The following is a 21,838-nucleotide window of genomic DNA, read 5'->3' on the forward strand; positions in this document are numbered from 1 at the left end:
TTCTTATGTCATTTTGTTTTGTGTACTCAGCTCAAAAGGAAGGTCAAGGTGGATTTTGGCAGCCTGGATTTCCTGGAGAGTTCTCCTCCAAACGCCGGAAGATATCGTCAGAGAGCAGCTCTGAGGACAGGCTGAGCCGTGCGGCGCGCACAGGGTCCCAGACACCCAGGGCTGATGCAGACCGAGCATGTGCTGCTGGCATTTCCGTGGCTCTTGCTGAGGTGATTGTTCACTTCACACGCAGAGAATGGGAGCTGAAGGCTGTCAAGGCCTTCCCTCAGTATTCTGCCATATTGTTGCTGGGGTTTTAAGTTGAGTGTGTGTGTGTGTGTGTGTGTGTGTGTGTCCAGGTCCCACATGTTAATTTTATTGTTGTCAGTTGGTTTCATACTTAGTAGGAACAGTTGGTAGATACGCTGCTTTGTATTACCAGTCTTATGAAGAGGACTTCATGAGAAGATTAAGCTCTGGTGTCTTCCACTTGAAACTTGGTCTTGATGGTTGATGATGGGTTGACAGTGAATTTGGCTTATTCGTGCCCTGAGCTGCTTCCTGTCTGTTGGTGAAGGCAGGCATGTGAACAGATGATTTAAAATCAGCCTAACACTATTTACAAGGTGGCAGCTGTGAAGAGGATGGAGGTGATCTTTGGGAAGTGCTTCTGAGTTAGGGAGCCCCACACCTCAGCTCGCTACCCCTGACTGGTGTAATACTGGCTGCTGAATCCGGTGCTTCTTAGCGGTTCCTTCCTGCAGACTTCTTTCAAGTAACATTAGGAATTTTTGTGACTTCAGGTCAAGATCCTTGAAAGGCAATAGTGAACGTGAATTTTACTAACTTTTCTTCATTCTCTTGTTCTGGTTCAATAGTGAACATTTATCCTTGTTGAGATGAGGCAGCTGACACGGTCACAGTGAGTGCTTTGTTCTACCACTTAGATCCAAGACATGAGTAGCACAATACATGTTTGATAGTCACTAGGGAGGTCAGTGGTCAGGGGTTTTCTCTGTTGCAGAGTTGCCTATAATTCTGCTCCCTCTGCTTTGTTCAAATTAATATGAGGTCCTCATTGGACGAAAGCATTAGTTGTTATTTCTTATCAGACCTGTGGTTCGCTGGACCTACACCATGATGTAGAAATGATTTCTGAATTAATATGAATGTATTTTCTTTCCTAGCTATTGATATATTTTGGGGTTTGATTAATCATCACTTAGCGCTTTGATGCATTTCCTCTTCAAAGAATAGCGATGACACCTTTTTCTGGGCTTCAGTAGGCAACAAAAATGTGTTCCTTGAACTTTTCCTAAGGGATTGAAAATTGCTTTGTGGGACATTTAGGATGCAATCGGGATGAAAACCCCATTCTTGGATTCCTAAGGTTGCTAGATTTTTAAGGTGACTGAACATTGATTTCCAATTAATCCCAAAAATGCATTCAAATCTGCATGAAGGTATTGATAATACTATAAATAATAAAATGTAATGGCCCTTTACTCTAAATGTTTCCCCCAAGAAATCACCTGAGCATGGTTTAACCCAGTCTGGAGGTGTAGTTGAGGAATCCATTCCCTGCCCAGCGCTCGCAGATGCCTCAAGTGGTAAGTTTGTATTTTTCCTCAGTTACCTGTGAGGGCTGCCCCATTCAGTACTTTACTTATTGTATCTCGGATGAAGCTTCAGGAAGGATCAAAAGATCTTTGCAGCGGGACAGAATGTCCTTTGTTAGGGGAACCTTAGAAAGGAGGCCGTCATGATGCCTCCCTTTGCTTCCTGGCTACTCCCACTTCCTCCCTTCCACCCGTCCAACTGGAAGCCCAGTACAGCCACCCGTGTACCTGCTGCAGAGCTGCTGGGAGTAAGGACTGCAGTCCTGACCAGCCTCCCTCCCACGGCTCAGTGCTGCTTTCCGCCCTGCTGTTCCTTTGACACTTCACACTCTTACACCTCCTCTTTCCCATCATGTTTCCCACACTCCCTCCCTTCTGCTTTGAAAAAGTTTGCTATTTACAGTTATTCCTTGTGAACCGTGATTTTTCGTGTAAGCATATCACGGTGCTTTTAGAGTCTTGAGTTCATACACATAGAATTGCAGTTTAACTGGACGCCCCTGCATTTGCTGACGCAGAACCCTTGTGTGTGGCAGGTCAGCTCTGGTTTGGTTTGATCGCCTTTCCCTTTATGCCCCTCTCTCGTTTCCACCACCTTTGCATGTTGAACATCAGTAGCAAAATTGCTCATCATTCGTTGTTGGGCTGAGGTTAAGTTTTGTGGTGTAACTAATTGGTGTCATGAGGATAAACACGCGAGCCATAGAGCTCATTCGTACTTTTCTGCAGCCTGTAGCCTAGGTCTCTGTGGGAGTCAACATTTCTTCCTTACATTTACCCCAATAAAAACAACGGTGAATGCCACTTCTCTGCCTCCTTCTTCTATTCTAAGCAGGATCCCAGATGTTACTCTGGGTCGCATGTATTAGGGTTGGATTTCTTAATAGGGTACTATTATCTTTGCAAATACAGCAAGTATTTTTGGCCCAGAACAAATGCATTTGGGCATCTTCAGCCTCACATTCTCATGTTCATCTTGAAGGACTGGAGGTTGCAGATCGGATGCAGGGCACAGGGTCCAGCGATGCTGTTCCGCTTGACGCACTGATGACAGGAGTGAGCCTGGCTGCAGCCCCCGAGGGCGGGTCACCAGCTGCTCCTGTGTGCGGGAGGGAAGTTGCACCCACCGAGACCTTTGTCCTCCGTTCGGTATTGAAGAAGCCTTGGGCGAAACTGTCTCTGGAGAGCTTAGAGGTGAGAAAAGAGTTGCAGTACCTAAAACAAATGAATAAAACTTCATTTTGCTTCAAAGCAGTACCTCTGAGCTAGCATTTATATCATCTGGCATAAAGAGAAATCTTTTACCCTCAATTTTTTCCTCTACTTTTGTCATAGCACTGTGTGAAATTTGTGAAATTTGTGAAATTACTTTCTCTTTTTTTAAGTGTGGTACACAGAATGGAGAATTTAATGTAAGTAGGTTAAAGAGGCTTATCTTAATTATAATGATCCTTTACATTGACAGAATTATATATCAGTAATTTCATATGACTATATAGTGATACTAGTTACTCATAATAATGTGTCAGTCAATTACCCGTCAGTCCATACAAAATATTTGGTCTTAATACTTCTTACAACCAAGCTTTTTGGTCCCAGCTGAGCTGATAGGAGAAAAGAGGTGGCTAATGGAAAGTTGGTAGCATCTATTGGACAGCTGCCATCTGTCCTTCTGGCGTATATGCGGCAGCAGGTCTCCCAGAAAAGTGTTGGCCCCTTTGACTTGCTCTTAGGCTTAGTTTGTACGGTTCCGCCAGGTAGGCTGTTCAGTTCTACCAGACTTGAGTTCGTGCAGGGTGCAGTAGAGAGACTGGAGCAGAGGGCCTGGTTTTAAGTCTTGACTTGGAAATTTAATAGCTGGGCAGGTTAACCTTTCTGTGCCTTTGTTTCCCTGTGTGTAAAAGGCTACTATTAATACGTGTCTTATAGAACACTTGGAGCATGGAATAGGACAATAGGATGACGTTCACGCCAGTGTGAGGCACATCAGAAATACAGATCCTGTTTTTAAACCCTAGCGTTAATTTTAGCATGGAACTGTGTATACAAAGCTGTCTCTCAATCACAATGGAGTACCTTCTACCCATCTGGAGAGCTGACGATCAATTGCTATTTTAAATGTTTCAACACCTGTTTTAGCTGAGAAGTGATCGGAATTTCTTTTTTTTTTTTTTTTGGTACCGAGAATCAAACTCAGGACCTTGCACTTGCCAGGCAGGTGCTTGTGCCACTGAACTATATCTCTGGCCTGTGATCAGAATTTCTAATAGCAGTACCTACTCATATTTTATCTTTTCCTAAATACCTCTTGCTTATTATCAGTATAGCTTTTTTTTTTTTTTTACAAATAATAACAATATGATACAGCAAACATGAAGTGCTAGAATAACAGGATTTTGTTTAAAACTGATGATTTTTTTTTTTTAATTTTTCTTTTACTAAGTTGACCCAAATTGGTTGGCTGACAAAATTCAAGTTCTTTGCTAACTTTTGTGGTGATTTTAATTAAAAATAAATCTAAGAGCAACCATGAACTGTCATATGAGTTAGGGTATTTCCCAGTATGTGTTCGTGTCTTTGTTTTCTTGGTGAGGAAGAACTGACTTGGGAAAAACAGCAAGTGAAGGATGGTTTGGAGCAGATATTCTTAGAGCAGCTGCTGTTACTGGGGTGGGGTAGTGCGCAAAACGAGCAGCCCTTGAGAACAAGGACTGGGCAGGATTTTCAGATGAGACTGGACAAGTTGGTGGTGCCTAGGAGGGGCCTTTAATCCTGTCCCCTGGCTGTTGTCCTCTGCTGGGCTCCAGTGGCTCTCCTGGGGCGAGCCCTGTCTTCAGGGCTTGCAATATCTCTTGCTTTCTAACTTGCCCCTATAATCTTAATTTACGTAAATACGCAGGGACAAAAGCTAACTTTTTTCCTGTTTCTTCCTCAAGAATATGGTAAGGTAAGCAGGAAATTTAAACACTTATCAAAGGTGTACATCCCACATTCAAAAGAGACAGCATCGGGGCTGGGGATTTAGCTCAGCGGCAAAAGCGCCTGCCTGGCAAGCGCAAGGTCGTGAGTTCGGTTCCCGGTACCGGAGAAAAACCAAAAAAAAAAAAAAAGAGACAGCATCCTATTATATCTTTTACCTATTTGGTTTCTTCTCATTTTAGTGTGATTTTTATACTTCAGGTCATTTATAATCGCCTACCTCATCTGACACCAATTGTAGTACACTGTAACCCTAGGCACCGGTATTTTTCTTAACTTCACTTGCTAGATCAAAGGCAGAATGAATTTAACCCACATTTATGGATTTTTGTTATTCAATTTTGGCCTGAAATACTATTTACTAAAGTAATATTTAGAGAACCTAGCTTTTATTTGTGCCTAATATTGTGGTGCTTTAAGCCAGAACAGTTTTGAAAATAAAGATAATCTTTAGTGCTACAGTTTCTGCCCTTTGCTGAAACAATTCAGAATTGCCACCCTTATATCTGTGTGTAATATGTAAAATTATTCACTGATGTTTAGGAACACCAAAATAACCTCTGTGATGATGGAATGCCTCCAAGCTTAGCTTCTGATCTTTTAAACTGTCACAAAGAACAAAAAGCTGGTAAGAAATTTATATGTACTTTTAAGCCTGAGGATAGCATTTTCTTGTAGTAAAACGTGGTATACCAGATTTTCAGTGGTCTGCTAATGCTTTGATCTTCAGGCAATTACAGTGGAGGGGGTAGAATCTCTTTGGAGAACCTCAGAATTGACACTGAGTGCCCAAACTGCAACCCCAAACCCACTTCTTTATCACAAAAGTGCCAACCCTGCAATTAAACCTAAATGTCCAAGGCTTGGCTGCTGGGCTGGCTTGGCTCGTGTGCCAACGGGGAGGGCTCTGTATACCAGGTGTGGCGTGTGTGCCATAGGCTCACCACCACGTGTACGGTCTGGGGAGCGGCTCAGCACTTACTTGCCTGACATGCATGAGCCCCTGGGTTCCGTTCCCAGCACCAAAAAACAAAAAAAGTTTGGTCTGTTTCCCTTACCCATTCTTTACTTAACTGTAGAACTGTTCAAGGTTGGAGATATTTCTGCAAAATTTTACTTCAAAGTCTATGTCATCTTTTAGGTGGAAATTTCCTTCTCTTTCCCAGTTTGAATTTGCTCTACAGACTATGTTTTTTTATTTTACAAATAATACCATAGTATATCACTTTAAAAGATTTTAGTTTACACTCTTTAGATAAATACACCATGGCTTTTAAAAAAATAATTCCTGTTTATTCTCTATAGAAGATGAGGAAAATTATAAAGTACCTGCTTTGCTAAATATGAGGAAGAGGAAGAGAGTTACTTTTGGAGAGGAGCTAAGCCCAGAAGTGTTCGATGAGTCTTTGCCAGCTAACACCCCGTTGCGTAAAGGAGGAACACCTGCCCGTCAAAGGGACTTAAGTGGGCTCAGTCCCCAGCTGCCAGAGCAGTCACCAGTTCCTGTTCCTGAGTACTTGCCTCAACCAGATTTTGATGACAAAGGAGAGAATCTTGTAAGTGGAAAAGCCTGGAACAAGCTGGCTTACGTTTTCATCAGGCTTTACCTGTTCTCAAGAGCAGTGATGACGTTTTGAAATCATGAGAGGAACCAAAGGAAATGCCATATATTAAGAAATTCTACTTTCTGTATAGGTTTTTACCACTTCTCCCTATTTCACGCAATACTTCCATGACTCCTTGTATGTAGCATATTTCATGAAACTTCGTTCTATGTATTGTTAAGAAAACATGCTGAAAATTAAACACCTTTATGAATTGTAATATATACTCAGATTTTAGAGACATGAAAATATAAAAAAGCCATCATCTTTTTTTTTTTTTAAATTTTTATTTTTTATTTTAAAGAATAAAAGAAGGATAACATAATAATGGGGGGACTTAGCAAATTACAGACAAAATGGTAGGAAATTATCAATGGTTATCGTTTTACATATTATTATCTACAAAATAGTTTCTCAGGAAAACAAATAGACAAATAATAGTGAGTTAAAGACAAAAGAGGTAGGAGATTATCAAGAGTTGTTGTGCTATACTTTGGTATCTTCAAAGTGGCTTCTAAAGAAAATAAATAGAGCTATACATGAGTGACCTATTGAAAAATCATTAACTATTCTCAATGGTTGTTGTAGAAAACACATAATAATAAACATACATTATGAAATAGGATAGGAACAATACAAACTTAACACAGTTATGGATAGATTAGTAGGAAAATATCAATGGCTGCTGTAATACGTGGTGGTATCTTCAAAGTGGTTTCTCAGGAAGACAGAGATATGCAAGAAGGATCTAATAAGTAGTTACAGCCTAATGGTTGTCAAAAATAGCATATTACCTCCTCACCAGTGACTCCTTTCACTGAGGTATGATGGCTGGAAGGAAGGCCAGGATTGAAAAGAAGGACCAAGAGACTTGCACCTGTGTCTAGTAACAGGCTGTTTTCTTGTTCCTCCATAGTCATGATTACCCAGGACTCCTCGATGGAGATGACGGTCTGGCCAGAGGGAGAAGGCAGAGCATGCCCCAAGCCCTCTCATTCCTGTTGGACTAACTGGTAGCATGGGTCTGAGCTCTGGGGCCTCCACCTCAGAGGGCAGACCAATCTCCAGTGGTCTCCTTTGCATGCAGGGCATGTCCCATGGGGCCTCTTAGGGCAGTTCCTCTTGAGGTAGCCTGGCTTTTAACAGTGGTAGCAGATGAATGCAGTTGTCGAGTTCTTCTTGGAGCCCCGGGAATCAGACCTGGGATCTGTTTCTCTTAGTGGTGCAGCAAAAGCAGCTGCTTTTTCTTAGTCTCTTTGTTTTTTCTCCTTGGCCTCCTCCTCATCATGGCTATAGAATACTGAGGAGGCAATTCTTACTAACATCTCAAGTGAGCTATCTGGGGTGAAAGCCATTCTTTGTAGCTTTTTCTCTCCAGCTTCCCATTGCTTTGGGACCCCACAACCAGTTAGTGTCCTCTCCCCAACTGTAAAAAGCCATCATCTTTCAATTGAAGTACTGTAGAAATTCGTGTATTCTCTGAGATGGAAAAAAATGTGCTTTAAAAAATTACTGGTAAAGCTCTAATCTGACTGATGAGGAAAAGGGAGAGAAAAATTACCAATATCCACAGGGTGAAAAGTAACGTAAGTATATAACCTAACAAATACTAAGTGGGAATAAGTAAATACTATAACTTACGCTAATAAACTTAACAACATATATAAACAAAACATATTCCTTGAAAGATATAAACTACCAAAACTCAATAGCCTTCATACTGACTAAAGAAATTTAAATCACCACTCACACTTTCCCATACAGAAAACTCTAGGTAATTTTCACTGATAAATACCACCAAACATTTAATCAAGTTAGGTTAGAATTGTACACGTACTCTTCCAAAAATTGAGGTGTCTGAAATATTTCCAAATTCCTTGATATCTCCATTAACCTGCAACTAAAATCAGTAATTACAAGAAAATTTCAGTGCAGCATCCTCATGAACATAGAACTGTATGAAAAGGTAATTTTAGCGTAGTCATGTGAGATTTAACCCAGGGAGGGAAGGTTAGCTAATGTTTGCAAAATAGTATAGTTTGCCGTGTTAACAGACTAATGCAACAATACGATTGTCGCATAGTTGTGCAGGAAGCATTTGACAAAATCTAGCACCCATTTCTGGGTTAAAAACACTCAGAAGCAAACTGGTGACAAAAGGGAACTTCTGACAGGTTTCATCTATGAAGGATCAATAGCTATCTTACTGACAATGGTGTGGGAAAGGTTAGGTAACTGTGTTAATATTGGCTTTTATTCTGAAGTTCCCTGAATAATATTGTCATGTGAACTCGTGCTTAATAATGAACTTTGTATTTTTTGTAGGAGTTAAGATACAGGTTTTTAAATAAATCAGGAAGTAACTAAGATCATTATGATTACTTTTGCTTTTTAGTAGAAAATTTACTTTTATTTTGGTTGATGGTAGTTGTTAAACATGGTTTCATTATAAAGATGATTGGTCAGTTTTATAAGGTATATCTAGTATCTTTGTTTTGCTGTGACTTTTAAATCTTTTGTTGATTTCTCATCTTTCTTTGTTATAATTCCCCTACAAAAACAAGTCTTTATCATTCTTTCTTTGGGGCACATTATTTGTATGATAACTGAATTTAAGAATATTTAATTTCTGCACTTTCCTTTATTTAGGAAAACATAGAACCACTTCAGATATCATTTGCGGTTCTGAGTCCTATTAAATCTTCAATCTCTGAGACTCTTTCAGGTATAGCTTTTGTTTATATTATGTCTTTTTCAGTATGGGAAACTTAATGGCTATTTTGTTTTTAAGTCATTAGTATAGCAATACAGTGTGGCTGGTTTACAAACCTGTCACTGTAATGTAGAAAAGCTTGTGAGAAGTTGCTTATGCATCATTTTCCATTCTGCATCACTTAGAGTCTCCTTAGAAGGCTACCCCTGTTTCAGATTGCCATAAGCAGTGCTGTTGGTCTCTCAGCTCCTATCAGTGATAAGATCGTAACCACAATTTGTACAACTGAAATGATTTGGATTGTAAGGGTCCTGCTTAAACATTCAAAGATTTTCATCAGCATTGTCACATTTTTGGCATATGTACTTCCCAAAGACTCTGCCTTTTATGATCATGACAAGACAACAGAAATTTCTTCTCCTAGCTTTCCTGACAGACTTAGCTGGCAAATGTCGTGGGATAGGCTCTTGGGATGGAGTTTTTAAAGTTCATGTACTTTCCCTGGGGTAAATGGCTTTTTGGCTGCCACAGCCAAGGTTAGAGCGCAGAACCCAAGCTAGAGCCAAAATGTGAACCATGGTCTATTACACTGTGAAGTCTGGTCTTAAATTCCTTCCTTATACTATGTTTCATTTATACCATACAAAGCAGTCAAATTAAAATGTACTGAAACTTTACAAAACTTTAAATATTTTTATGATTATCTTAGTGCATGCCCTTATTGCAGTTTCATTTGATAAAATGTAATTTGGAATTAACAAGCTTCCAAAAATACATGCATTTATTGTAGTTTGATTTATGTATACATGTATCGTAATATGAGTTAGTCTGTTAGGATGATACTGTGTTAAGTGGTCCCCTTGGAAAATTGTGAAAGTTTCTCAATATTTAGTAAACTCAGTTTTCTAAAAACATTTTTAGATTTCAAAGCTTAACACTCTTCTTAAGTATTTATGTTCAAATATATTAAAAGCAAAAGTAAGTATCAAAAAACCTTCCAGTATTTTTCAGATGATGATGTACATTAAGGTTTGGGTTAGGCACCTGATTTTGCCTATTTCTTGTTTATCAGGTAGTGGTACTTTTAGTTCTTCAAATAACCACAAGAAGATTTCCTCCTGTAAAGTTGGTAAACCAACACGGACTTCTAACAGAAGAAATGTAAGTGTTTATATCGCATCGAATTTTTTCCATTTTCATGATCAAATTATAATAGATAAAATTTTGGTTTGATCAATGTCATTAAGAATTTAAACCTTATCCTAACAGAATTTTGTTTTACTGATTTGATTTTAACTCTGTTAAAAGGAAGATCCATTAAAAGAAGATGCGTTCAGATTTGTGTTAATGTAGAAGGTGGTAATCTGTTTGAAAAGTTTGTTTGATATCTGTGATCTTTTAAGTATTCTGTTGAGATGAATGTAGAGATCAGCATGTTGGAGCCCCCAAATGACGTGAATACAACCAATCCTTTCTTAACACCTTCCTTCCTGATTGAACCACAGCTGGTACATGAATGGTGGCTAGTATCACTGGTGGTACAAAAGAATGTGATCACCTGTAATGGTCTTTTTACTAACAAAATTAATAAAAAAAAAAAACCTGCAAAATGGAACAGTCATGCACGTACCATCAGCGATTCAACTTGCCCAGCAGTGAGACATGCAAATTATGCCCGCCATGAATGTATTAAACTGTGCTTTGAACTGTTTGTTTTAGCTGGGAATGCATGTCTTTTGGTATTTTATTAAATTCGATAACATTGGATTTTTGTCTGTGATCATAGTACATAAACATACGTGATTGTAGGACTTTTAGCTGATACGATTGTTTATAAACCCAAATCAAACCTAGATTCATGATTTTCTTGACTTTCATGATTTTCCTTCCTATAACCCAAGAATAGTGGGGTGCTAAATTGTTTGTTCTACATAAATATTTGATAAATTAGTAAGTCAACTAGTTGTTTTTTCTTTCTAATATAATTGGGTAGTATCCATTTGCTTCTGCATCTGTTTTATAGATTTACAAATTGGTAAATAGCATTTCCCTTGTTTGAATTTTGGTTGAAACACCTCTAATGGAATTAGTGGATTAAGAAGTAACAGGATGTGAAATGGTAGATCATTGTAGGGAACACATCAGAAGTGAGAGCTGTACGTTCAATTGTGATTGCTTGCGCTTTGTGGATCCTTACCCTTAAATTTTCATCGCAGAGGTTGGCCACCTTTACAGAAGAGAATGTGTGCAGCTTATATAATGCAGAAGCTCAGCCTTGTAAAGAAAAGAAAATTAATAGGAGAAAATCTCAGGAGACCAAATGCACAAACAGAGCAGTTCCTAAAAAGAAACAGGTGAGTGTATTTTTAAAGATAATGCATGAGCTTTCATGTATTTTTTCATTGTGTGATAAAGAAAACAGGAAACAAATTTTTTCCCATTCACATTGGACCAAGATTACTAAAATTATCTTACTCAGGAATCTAGAAGGGGCGTTAAAAGATTTATCTTCAGCTCTTAGTCCTGTGAAGGACAAAATTGCATCTGCCTCGCCTTTGTGTGCCTCATCCTGCACAATAAATAATAGGTACTCAAATATGAAATGGTTTCTCATGTTTGCGTCTAATGTAATCTTTCATCCAATGGGAATCCTACCTTTTTTTTCCCTTTAAAAGCTTTAATAGACAGAAATGACATAGAATAACTGCCAAGTGACATAACGTAACTTTACTGCTAATGTTTATGATCCCAGAAAGAGTACCGTGTCAGGGCACACTGCACGGGTGTTTTCACCAGTTGCCCTCGAGCTGTGTTACTGAGTGTGGGCCGTGGACCTATCTTTACACAAGGCAGCTGCCCTGTCTGGCAGGCTTCACATCACCTTCTTTTTCAGGCTTGTCTCTTGTCCCTGTCTTGAGTGATAGGGACTTCCCAGCAAAGGCCGGTCTGTTTTCACTTCATGACCTTTTCCAGTTCTCTCGGCATGTGCCACACCCCTTGCAGTTTGTCCAGCGCAGTAGTTGTCAAACTTTGCCTGTTAGTTGTGAGGGTAACAAAATAATGGTCACAACTAGTTGGAATAATCAGCGCAGATCCAGTGTTCCGTGAAAGGCTGTGTACAGTGAAGCTGTATCTGCCTCCTGCACTTGCAGCTCCTCTAGAGTGGGCAGCTGCGCTAGCCCTTGCCTGGCAACACTAGCCCTGCCCTAGGGAGGCCTTTAGCCCTTTCTTCCTGAACTTCCCCTTTGATTGTTGAGGGCCGCAGTGCCCGTGGATGTCCCGATTTCTCAGGTAAGGACGAATGCACTATCTGCTGCTTGCCGACTTCTTACGGTAGCATCACTTCTGTATATCTGAGGAAAAAATCAGAAACCAACTCCCAGCCTTCCTCACGGCCTGCAGTCATCTCAGATGCCTTTGCTGTCCGTGTGCTTAGCCCATCCAGCACCTTAACCCTGTTCCTCTACCCTCTCCACCCAGGGACCACAGTCATCTGGCCCCTCTGAATACTCTCAAGCTTTCAAATACTCTACCTCTTAATTACATGTTTCTTTATCCTAAACTACATGAGCTGTTTTCACAACTCTTCCGTAATCTTATTTCTGCATATCCTTTTCATTCCATTCTCAGACAACTAGCAGAATGTCAGCTCTGAATTCATTATTCCCTCTACCATCTAATCTCACCACTGGAGAGACGTGCACAGGTGGGGAGGGCAGCACTACAGTGGAGTCGTGGTTTCAGATAGCATCTGAAGTTTTTCACTACTATTTTTTCCTTTAATTATTTTTTCAATGCCTCGAGTAATTTCATTACTAAAATTCATGTATACTCTTCAGCCCTGCTCTCACTTGATATCTCAGCAGCAGTTCACCATATCAGTCACTCCTTTATAGTCTTTTAAAAGTTAACTTCTTTTGCCCATCCTTTACTGTTTGTATTCCTTAGCATTCTCTTTTTTTTAAAAAATTACGTATTTTCTGTGTGATGTCATATGTGTTATGGTTAATGACCAGTTTTGAAGATCACATCTTCCTGATTCAGCAGCCTACTTGACATCGCCTCTGAAACCATCCTTAAGCACTTCACCATCAACATTTCCAAATAAACCCATCAATCTCACCACATATACAACATTCCATAGATTTCCCTTCTCCATGAAATAAAAGTGACTATTTCTCACACTTGGATAGCAAAGATTTCCTTAAGATATCAAATCTAGAGGAAATTGGAAATTTTCTTGGTTTCCTTTTTAAGATCACATTTTTAATAGAGTGATAAAAGATCCTCTTGCTGAACAAATACATGTAAGTTCAAAGATATGCATAAAATTTATTCCATTAGAAACTGATTTCCTTTACCTCCAACACTGTTACAAATAATGCGTGCCTATTTCTTCTTACCAGATCAGTGGTCAGAAAGTTCAGGAAAGATTGAGGATTGGATTGCTCCAACCCTGTGTAGGACCCTGCTGAATTAATCTAATTTATGTCATAAGAGGAATAAACTTAGAATAGCAGTGAGATGAGGAGGGGTAGTAAGCAACAGACGACAGCCTTCAATGAATTTCTAGAAGACAGAGCAGATGGGAGCATGTTGACAGATAGAAGAGGTGGAAAGATTTACAGCTGAGAATGTGCTAGGAGGGAACTAGAGGGATCTGGGAACCAGCCTGCCTGTTGGAGTCCCAGGAGACTCTAGGCCCAGAATTGGCAGGTACACTGGATGGTGAGAGTGAGAAATGGTACTGAAAACGCAGCGATTAACTGAAATCTTATACAAGGAACAGTTTGCAGCAGTTGGCATGCCCCACCCACTTTTCCCACCCTGATGCTCAGAACAGATGTTGTCATCTAGGTTAAGGCCTCACTCTGTGGAAAGTCCCACAGTTTTGACAGCCAGCTCTTGACCCTAAAGCAAAACCTAACAATTTGACCTTTCCCACTTGGCCCTGCCCTGAACTGCCCTGCCCCACTCAGGGTTCCTAGGTAGACTTCTCATGCAGGAAAAGGCTCAGCTGGAATGCAGAGGAAACCCATGCTAATATGCCCAATCTTTAACTAAGAATGAGGCTGTTGAATGGAACAAGAAGTGTGAAAGAGACAAGGTTATTATTAATAGTAAAGTTTAAAAATGGACCCCAGAACAAATAGGTTATTGAGGAAATGGAAGAAATATACGTATGTATTCTGTTATGCTCAGATTTAAGGAAATATCTGCATAAAAGAAGAGGGTGCTATGAAAAAAGAACAGAGAAAAATATTATAGAAATTGAAAATGTAAGAGATGGTGGACAGCTCTGAGATAGTGCTGCTGGCCTACACCTGACCTCCCGTGGCTCCCAGCTGATCACCCATCCTGGTCCTTCCAAGCCAGTGGACCTTAAAGTCCTTAACATGCAGAAGTAGATGGTGGTCAGAGCGCCCCCTGCAGGTCATCTATACTGGACCACAGATGGATATGCAAAGTACTGACACCCACCCAGGTGAAGAACAGATCCAGAAGGTAAAATAGGTGACACTATTGAAGACACAGACACAGATAAGGACCCTCTGAACAGAACCCCAGTTGTACAAGAAATAATATCAAGAATCAACACATGGGATTATACCAAAATAAAAAGCTTCTACAGAGCAAAGGAAACAACCAGTAGAGCGAAGAGACAACCTACAGAATGGGAAAAGTATTTTGCTAACTACTCCTCAAGACAAAGGACTAATACCTAGAAGAACTCAAAAAAATGAAGAACTCAAAAAAATCAGCTCCCCAAAAGTAAAAGAGCCAATCAAAGAATGGACAACTGAAATGGATAGCCATTGCTTTAAAGAAGTACAAATGGCCAGTAAACACAGGAAAAAATGTTCAATGTCTCTGGCTATTAGAAAAATGCAAATTGAAACAACACTGGAATTCCATTTTATTCCAGAAAGAATAGCTATCTTTAAGAAATCAAATAGTAACAAATGCTGACTGGGAAAAAAGGAACCCTTCTACATTGTTGGTGGGAATGTAAACCAGTGCAATCACTTTGGAAATCCATATGGAAATTCCTCTAATAAAAATTCCATTGAATGCAGCTAGTCCCCTTGTAAGTATCTTCCTGAAAGAGATTAAGACATCATATTACAATGAGACCCATATTGATAGCCGCACAACATAATAGCTGAATCTCGGAAATGACCTGTATGTCTGTCAACATGTGAATGGACAAAGAAAATATACACAGTGGAGTGCTATGCCACAAGTAAGGGTACATTTGAGTCACTTGTAGGAAAATAGATGCGCCTTGTGACAAAAATGTTACGTGAAATAAACAGGCACAGATTTAAATATTGCATGCTTTCTGTGAGAAACCCAAAGTATAAATAAAGAACAAAATAAAAGGGAACAGGGAACAGGGAGATAGATCTTAGACAAAAGGAAAGAGGATGTGGAGATAGGAAAGAGAGGAGGGGAAGTAAAAAGAATTAAGGTGCATTGTTTATAGGAACCAATTCCCCACAAGGAATGTCGCCTATACTACAAACATACTAATGAAAAATTCTAAAAATTAAAAAAATACAGCAGCGTTGCGTGGGATGGTCCTGGTTCGGATAGGGTCTGAGAAACTTTCTGTCTTGTTCCTGACATTCTGGATATGAGCAGCAGGAAGGAGCTCAGATACATGGAGTGGCACCATTTCTTGCTGGTCAGCCTGGAGTGACAATGGCGGAGGCACAGTTCTCTTGGGTCACGTGGGCCCTGGGGCTCCTAAGGCGCAGGGCCCCACCATATGTCTGGGTGGTTGATGAGCAGGACACGCTGTGGAAGAAAGGCAAGCTCATTGTCAGCGACCTATTTGGACACTCCCATGGTGAATTCAAGGCAGTATGCTTCTGCAAAACAGTCTGAGCTGGGCCCTGAGTGCCTGCACATGTTAGCAGGCTGAAGGGGTTCACTGTGTACCCAAACCCAGCAACTGTCCAGGATGTAGGGTAAGCTTGGATTAAATGGTCCCGGAATCCCTGAACAGTGTGTGGAGTTCAGTGATCATCCATCTTTCTTGCTCTCATTCACGCAGGTGAGAAATTAGGGTGGCTTACCCTGCTGCCTGTCCCTTTTCATTCTGGATAGTCACATGTCCCTATTTATGTTTTGATCACATTCAAGCTTTAGAGAATACATTGGTACTCTGATAGAGTCATTAGATTATTAATGTAAAGAGAAGAACTCAGAATTTAATGAAGAAAAAAATCCAGGTAGAAAGATCAGATCTGAAGTAATACAGCAAAATACCAAAGAATCTCTGAGAGAGGTTAGACGAGAGAGAAGGGTTTGTTGCTTTCCCTGTGTGATCATTAGCCTAGAATTGTGCAGGGCAGCATCTTGCGAGATGCGCGTTCACAGTGGGTCTCTAACAGCACCCAGGGTCTTGCATCTCAGGTAAAGCCCATCACGCTACATTTCAGATGGCTTAATAGGTCTCAGTGGCCTGCTCTGGCTCCTTTAAAGAGCAGTACTGGAAAACCAAAGAAGCTTGCTTTGCTGTGGTCGAGCCCTGGCCATCCGGACAAGCAGCAGTGCTGGCTGACTCGTCAGGCATTTTTATACCTACTATTATTAAATTAATCTCTCTTCATTGGTGAAGAAGAACCGATCTAGAGGGATAATGTGTTCATTCCACTGTTTGCTAAATAGTTGAATAAAAATAAAACTTTGAGTCATCAAGTGCACATATAATTTAGTGTCCTGGAAGATAGAGCAAAGGACAGACTGAGCCCAAGAGACACGGAAGACCACACAGTAGGCGCTTTTATAGGGTTGCCGAGAAAGGAAAAAATAGAATGGAAAAAAATTATCCAAGTAAAAGACCTCTCAGAAGTGAAGCAAGGAATTTTCAAGTTAAAAGAGACTGCTGAATGCGTGGTACAGTAGAAAAGGCCGGGACTTGGATATGTCACCGTGAAGCTAAAAATGAAAGTGGACTTTAACTACAAAGATGCACTCATCAGTGTGGTGTCAGGTTGAGCAGAAACTAAAATGTTGGAAGGTCATTCAGCGGGACATTTAAAGCTTGGAAGAGAGTCTAATTTCAGCTCAGTTCTGTACTTAGACAAATTCTTCATTAAGACCAAAGGCAAATGTTAAGACACTGAGGGACTCTGCCTTAGTCACTTTCTTCTTCCTCACTGAAGCACAATACCTGACACCCACACAAAGGTTTCAGTCCGTAGTCCAGTGGCTCCAGGGCAGGTCAGCATGGCAGAGGATGGTTATAGCATGGCCTACAGGAAGCAGAGAGTGCAGCTAATCCAGTCATGTCCAGAGATCCCACCTGTGATCACATGAGGCTTTAGGGGAACATCTGTAGGTATAAACTGGAAATTATTCTTCCTTTGGATGTTACTGGAGAAGGTCATCTAGCCAAATAAGGAAGCAAGCCTGAGAAATCAGGACAGAGTGGCTCTAGTGATACAAGAGAGCAATTCCAGGGAAGTCACTGACTAGCTAGCTGGTCACCTCCTCCAGAACAGCAGGCAATCCATATTTCAAGGCAGAAAAGTGCTCTGGGGGAAGGCCTACCAACAGAAAAAAGACCTGTGACTGATAAATTGAAGGTGCATCATGTAAAGACAAGGCCATTATATGCCATTCCTTTTTTTTTTTTTTTTGTCTCTTTGAGACAGGGTCTCGCTATGCAGTTCAGGTTGACCTTGAGCTCACTTTGTAGCCTAGGCTGGTCTTGAATTCACAAGGATCCTCCTGCCTCAGCCTCCTGAGTGCTGGGATTACAGGCGTGCGCCACCACCCCTGGCTATATGCCATTTCAAAGAACAGTTTATGTAAAAGTTTAGGAGCAAATATGAAGCACATGTTAGTGTGATTTCAAGTAATCATAGAGGATAGAGGAGAGCAAGTTGTGGGAGGTAGGAAACGTCTCCTCTAAGGGGACCAGAGGAAAGGAAGGGAGTATGAGCTTTGCACTTGGCAGAGCAGTGGAAAGTGCTTCTATAACCAGGGTGTAGAAACAGTTTACTTCCAACTAAGGACAAAGTTTTAATAACATGGTTGTCCTGAAGGACAGTGTGAATGTTAGCAACCAGGTATAATGAAGGGAAAAGGTAGAAGCAAGGGTATTAATACTAAGTGCACGCTCTGGAACCAGATCACATGTTCCGCTGTCCTCCAGTGGAAAGTTAGGCAAGACTCTTAAGTCCTCGGCTTGCTTGTGGTGTTCATGGCACTTGCATTAGAAGATGGTTGTGGATATTGATGAATGAGTGCGTGCATAGCAGTGCCTGTCCATGGTAAGCACTGTGGCTATTAGAACTGTCATCTTACAAATTTGAAATCCAAGAGCTACATTTTAAAATTGGCAAAAAGAAATTGAAATAGAAGCTCAAATGTAACCATGAGAATAAAAAATCAGAAAGGTTTCGTTTGAGAAGTACTAGCGTCATCTTTCATGACAAGGAATCAACAGGTCTCTAAAAGTACTTAGAAGTAGCCTTAGAATGCTCAAGAGTGAATTCCTTCATAACCTAGAATGGAGAAAATTTCCAAAATAGCACTCAAAACTTAGATCCACTGGCGGCAGATGTAGGTAAATTTGCCTTTTTTTAAACCAAACAACGTGAAAACTACACAGAGACAAAAAAGACTTAAGTATTTTAAACTCCTATCAAACACACAGGATTAATTTCAGTAATATTTAAAGGGTTTCTAAATTATTGAGAAAACAATGAATAGCTATAGAAAAATCCCCAAGAAATACAAAAAGTTTACAAAACTGAAATGAAAGTGAGCCTTAAACATCAACAAGTTCATACTTGCTCATTGTAATAAGAAAACTGCACTTGGAATGTGCATGGAGGAACCGTTTTTACCTTTTAGATTAGCAAAACTAGAAGCTAGCAGCATACTCTGAGTGAAATCATAGGTCAAGGAGGCACACAGACAAACCTTTCAAACTAAACCTTTTGGAGATATGGTAATGCAGATCTCTACACGGGAGAATTTGGCAGGAGGATGGTTATAGCATGGCCAAATGCAATACTCATTTACCCTTTGCCCCTGCATACCTGTTTGTAGGAATCTGTCTCAAAGAGGTACTGACAAAAGTACGGGAAGCATATGTACATTGTTCGTTATTGTGACACTGTAAAGCAAAAGATGTTTTTTATCTTTTGAGATAGGGTCTCGCTGTGTAGTCCAGGCTGGCCTTAAACTCATTGTATAGCCCAGGCTTGTTTAGAACTCATGGCAATCCTCCTGCTTCACCTTCCTGAGTGCTGGCATGTGTCCCATGCAAAAGTTTTTTTTTTTAAATGTCCATCAAGATATGACTTGTTAGCCAGCGCTGGTGGTGCACACCTATAACCCCAGCACTGCAGGAGGCTGAAGCCTGAGGATTGCCATGAGTTTGAGGCCAGCCTGAGCTACATAGTGAGTTCAAGGCTAGCCTGGGCTACCTAGTGAGACCCTGTTTCAAAAACCAAAAAAGTAAGATGTGACTTTTTTGATAAACTATCATGTGTCCCCAAAGTATTATGCAGCTAAAGTTCCATACGTACTGTTAAGTAAGAAAAGCAAGTTATAAAGCAGTAATATAGTAAGCTACCAGTTATCGGCCAGATTGCTTCCTCTCACCCCAATTCTATGTTTGAAGTCCTAATTCTTAGTACTTGAAAATGTGACTGTTCAGAGATTCAGTCCTACAAAGGTGACTGAGTTCAAATGAGGTCATTGGTGGTAATCAAATCTGACTGATGTCCTTAGGAGAAGACGGGGACACAGAGGGCCACCAGCTACACATGTACACAAGGAAAAGACTGAGCACACAGCAAGGAGGCTCTGTGCAAGCGCAAGAGAGAGGCCTCAGGATCAGCCGGGCACCACATTGATCTTAGATGTGTAGCCTGCACAATTGTGCGAAAGTACATTTCTGCTGAACTGCACACTGTCGCTTACGTAAGAAAGCAGAGAACATCAGAAAATAATTTGCACCTGTGTACACGTACAAAATACTGAATGAAAATAAAGCCCAAGACAAATAAAAACTGGTTATAGGGAGAAGGGACAGAGATGAGTATAAGTGAAAACTAGACTTCCTTAAATGTGTGTAGTTTTTTAGTTGGCTCTGTAAATGTTTTACTTAACTCTGAAACTAGGAAAAAGTACTGCCCTGAAAATTAGAAGCAGAATGAAACATTTTGCAGTTTGATGTTGGTAGCCCAACCTCACTATGGTTTTTTTAAACCTAGAAATTTGAATGCTAGTTATGAACTAGGCTCGGGTCTCCTCCCGCAGCACTGAGGCCACGAGCCTGTGTCCCGGAGCCGGCGCTCCAGGTGACTTGACAGCGAGATGCTGCTCTCCATAGGGATGCTTATGCTTTCAGCTACCCAAGTCTACACCATCTTGACTGTCCAGCTCTTTGCATTCTTCAACTTACTACCGGTGGGAGCAGACATTTTAGCATATAATTTTGAAAATGCATCTCAGACATTTGATGATCTTCCAGCAAAATTTGGGTATAGACCTCCAGCTGAAGGTTTAAAGGGTTTTTTGATTAATTCAAAACCAGAGAATGCTTGTGAACCCATAATGCCTCCACCAGAAATTTGAATGCTGTAATGTGGTACCTCGATTCACAGACTTGATTCTTTCTACCTTGGTCACAAACCAAGATGGATGAGAACTAAATCAGGTTCAGTGCTTAGGTTCAATGTTGACCTTATGGAGAAATTTGATTCGATTCTTTTCCAGTTCAATTTGTGACCAGAATCATGTAGAGGATTGAGTTCGTGAACCAAGGTACTACTATCGTAGTGAGATAAATCTCACAGACAGAAATACAGTAACTACAAAGAAATCATAAGCAGTATGAAACACTGATGTTGATAGAATTCAATTTAGAATAAAGCAAAAACAAGTTTTTACTGTAAGAATGAAGACGTTACCATGAGACAGAAGATAAACTTGTACTAAGTCAAGGCAGGCATGCTGGCACATTCCTGTAATCCCAGCACTTGGGAGGCGAAGGCAGGAGAGTTCAGTGTTCCAGGCCATCCTAAATTATCCTGCAAGACCTTATCTCTCAAGCATCACAAAAAAAATTTTTTTTAACTAAATTTAAGACTAATTTTGCTTCGGAATTATCAGTATGAATGCATTATGCCGTTTTCCACTTAAAAGGTCTGCCCACTGGTAAGACGTAGAGGGAACAAGCTATGCTGGTCCCGGAGGCAGCACTGCTCTCTGCCAGTTAAAGGAAACCAGGGTCCCATAATGAAAGGGCTCTTTTCCGTGTCACCACTGCAGGCGCAGAAAGTGAGCCTGGGTCTTCTAGACCAGAGTATGGGGTTGGAAGCTGAAGGGCACTGGCATACTCGTGTTAAGGGGCACAGACTGTTTGAGGGGGCTGGACCAGAGAGGAGTGATTTGATAAGAGATGCGGGGCATTGCAACGTAAATATGACCTAGTAGGTAACTGTGGAAGCTCACAGTTTTAAAAAGTAAGGAAAGTTTAAATTAATAACGGGTACATGGGGCTCAGTACTTTTACTGTTGTCTACATTTAGGGTGTTTGAGATTTTCCATTATAAAAAGTCAGAAATACAGCAGGTATTTGGACAGAGGGAGCTGGTCACAAGAACTAAAATTGAACCAGGCATGGTGGCACATGCCAATAATCCCAGCTCTTGGGAGGCCGAGGCAGGAGAATTGCCATGAGTGTGAGGCCAGGCTGGGCTACATAGTGAGTTCAAGGTCAGCCTAAACTGCATAGTGAGACCTTGTCTCAAAAAAACAAAACGAAAAAAAAGAAGTGAAAATGGCCAGTAAATGTGTAAGCCAACATCAGGGATAGGGAAGTGTGTGCTTTATTATTTTAAGCCTTCCTGTAAACTTGATTGGTTGCCATGCACTTGAATAATTTTTTTTTTTTTTTT

The 21,838-nt window shown here is 40.5% G+C and overlaps 1 protein-coding gene across 4 annotated transcripts in view; it reads left to right on the top strand.

Annotated features, from left to right (window-relative positions):
* The window catches only part of Cdca2 (cell division cycle associated 2), a 42,855-nt gene that overhangs the window by 13,577 nt on the left and 7,440 nt on the right, over positions 1 to 21,838 (top strand). For all 4 annotated transcript variants that reach the window (XM_005373714.2, XM_005373715.2, XM_005373713.2 and 1 more), the window contains 8 exons: positions 31 to 221; positions 1,517 to 1,601; positions 2,593 to 2,804; positions 5,133 to 5,217; positions 5,895 to 6,145; positions 8,843 to 8,918; positions 9,979 to 10,067; positions 11,123 to 11,260. In XM_005373714.2, the coding sequence (XP_005373771.1) occupies positions 31 to 221; positions 1,517 to 1,601; positions 2,593 to 2,804; positions 5,133 to 5,217; positions 5,895 to 6,145; positions 8,843 to 8,918; positions 9,979 to 10,067; positions 11,123 to 11,260 (1,127 nt within the window). The remainder of the gene's footprint in view (positions 1 to 30; positions 222 to 1,516; positions 1,602 to 2,592; positions 2,805 to 5,132; positions 5,218 to 5,894; positions 6,146 to 8,842; positions 8,919 to 9,978; positions 10,068 to 11,122; positions 11,261 to 21,838) is intronic.

The sequence above is a fragment of the Chinchilla lanigera genome, unplaced genomic scaffold (assembly GCF_000276665.1).
Source record: "Chinchilla lanigera isolate Chin_1 unplaced genomic scaffold, ChiLan1.0 scaffold00002, whole genome shotgun sequence".
Taxonomy (NCBI): domain Eukaryota; kingdom Metazoa; phylum Chordata; class Mammalia; order Rodentia; family Chinchillidae; genus Chinchilla; species Chinchilla lanigera.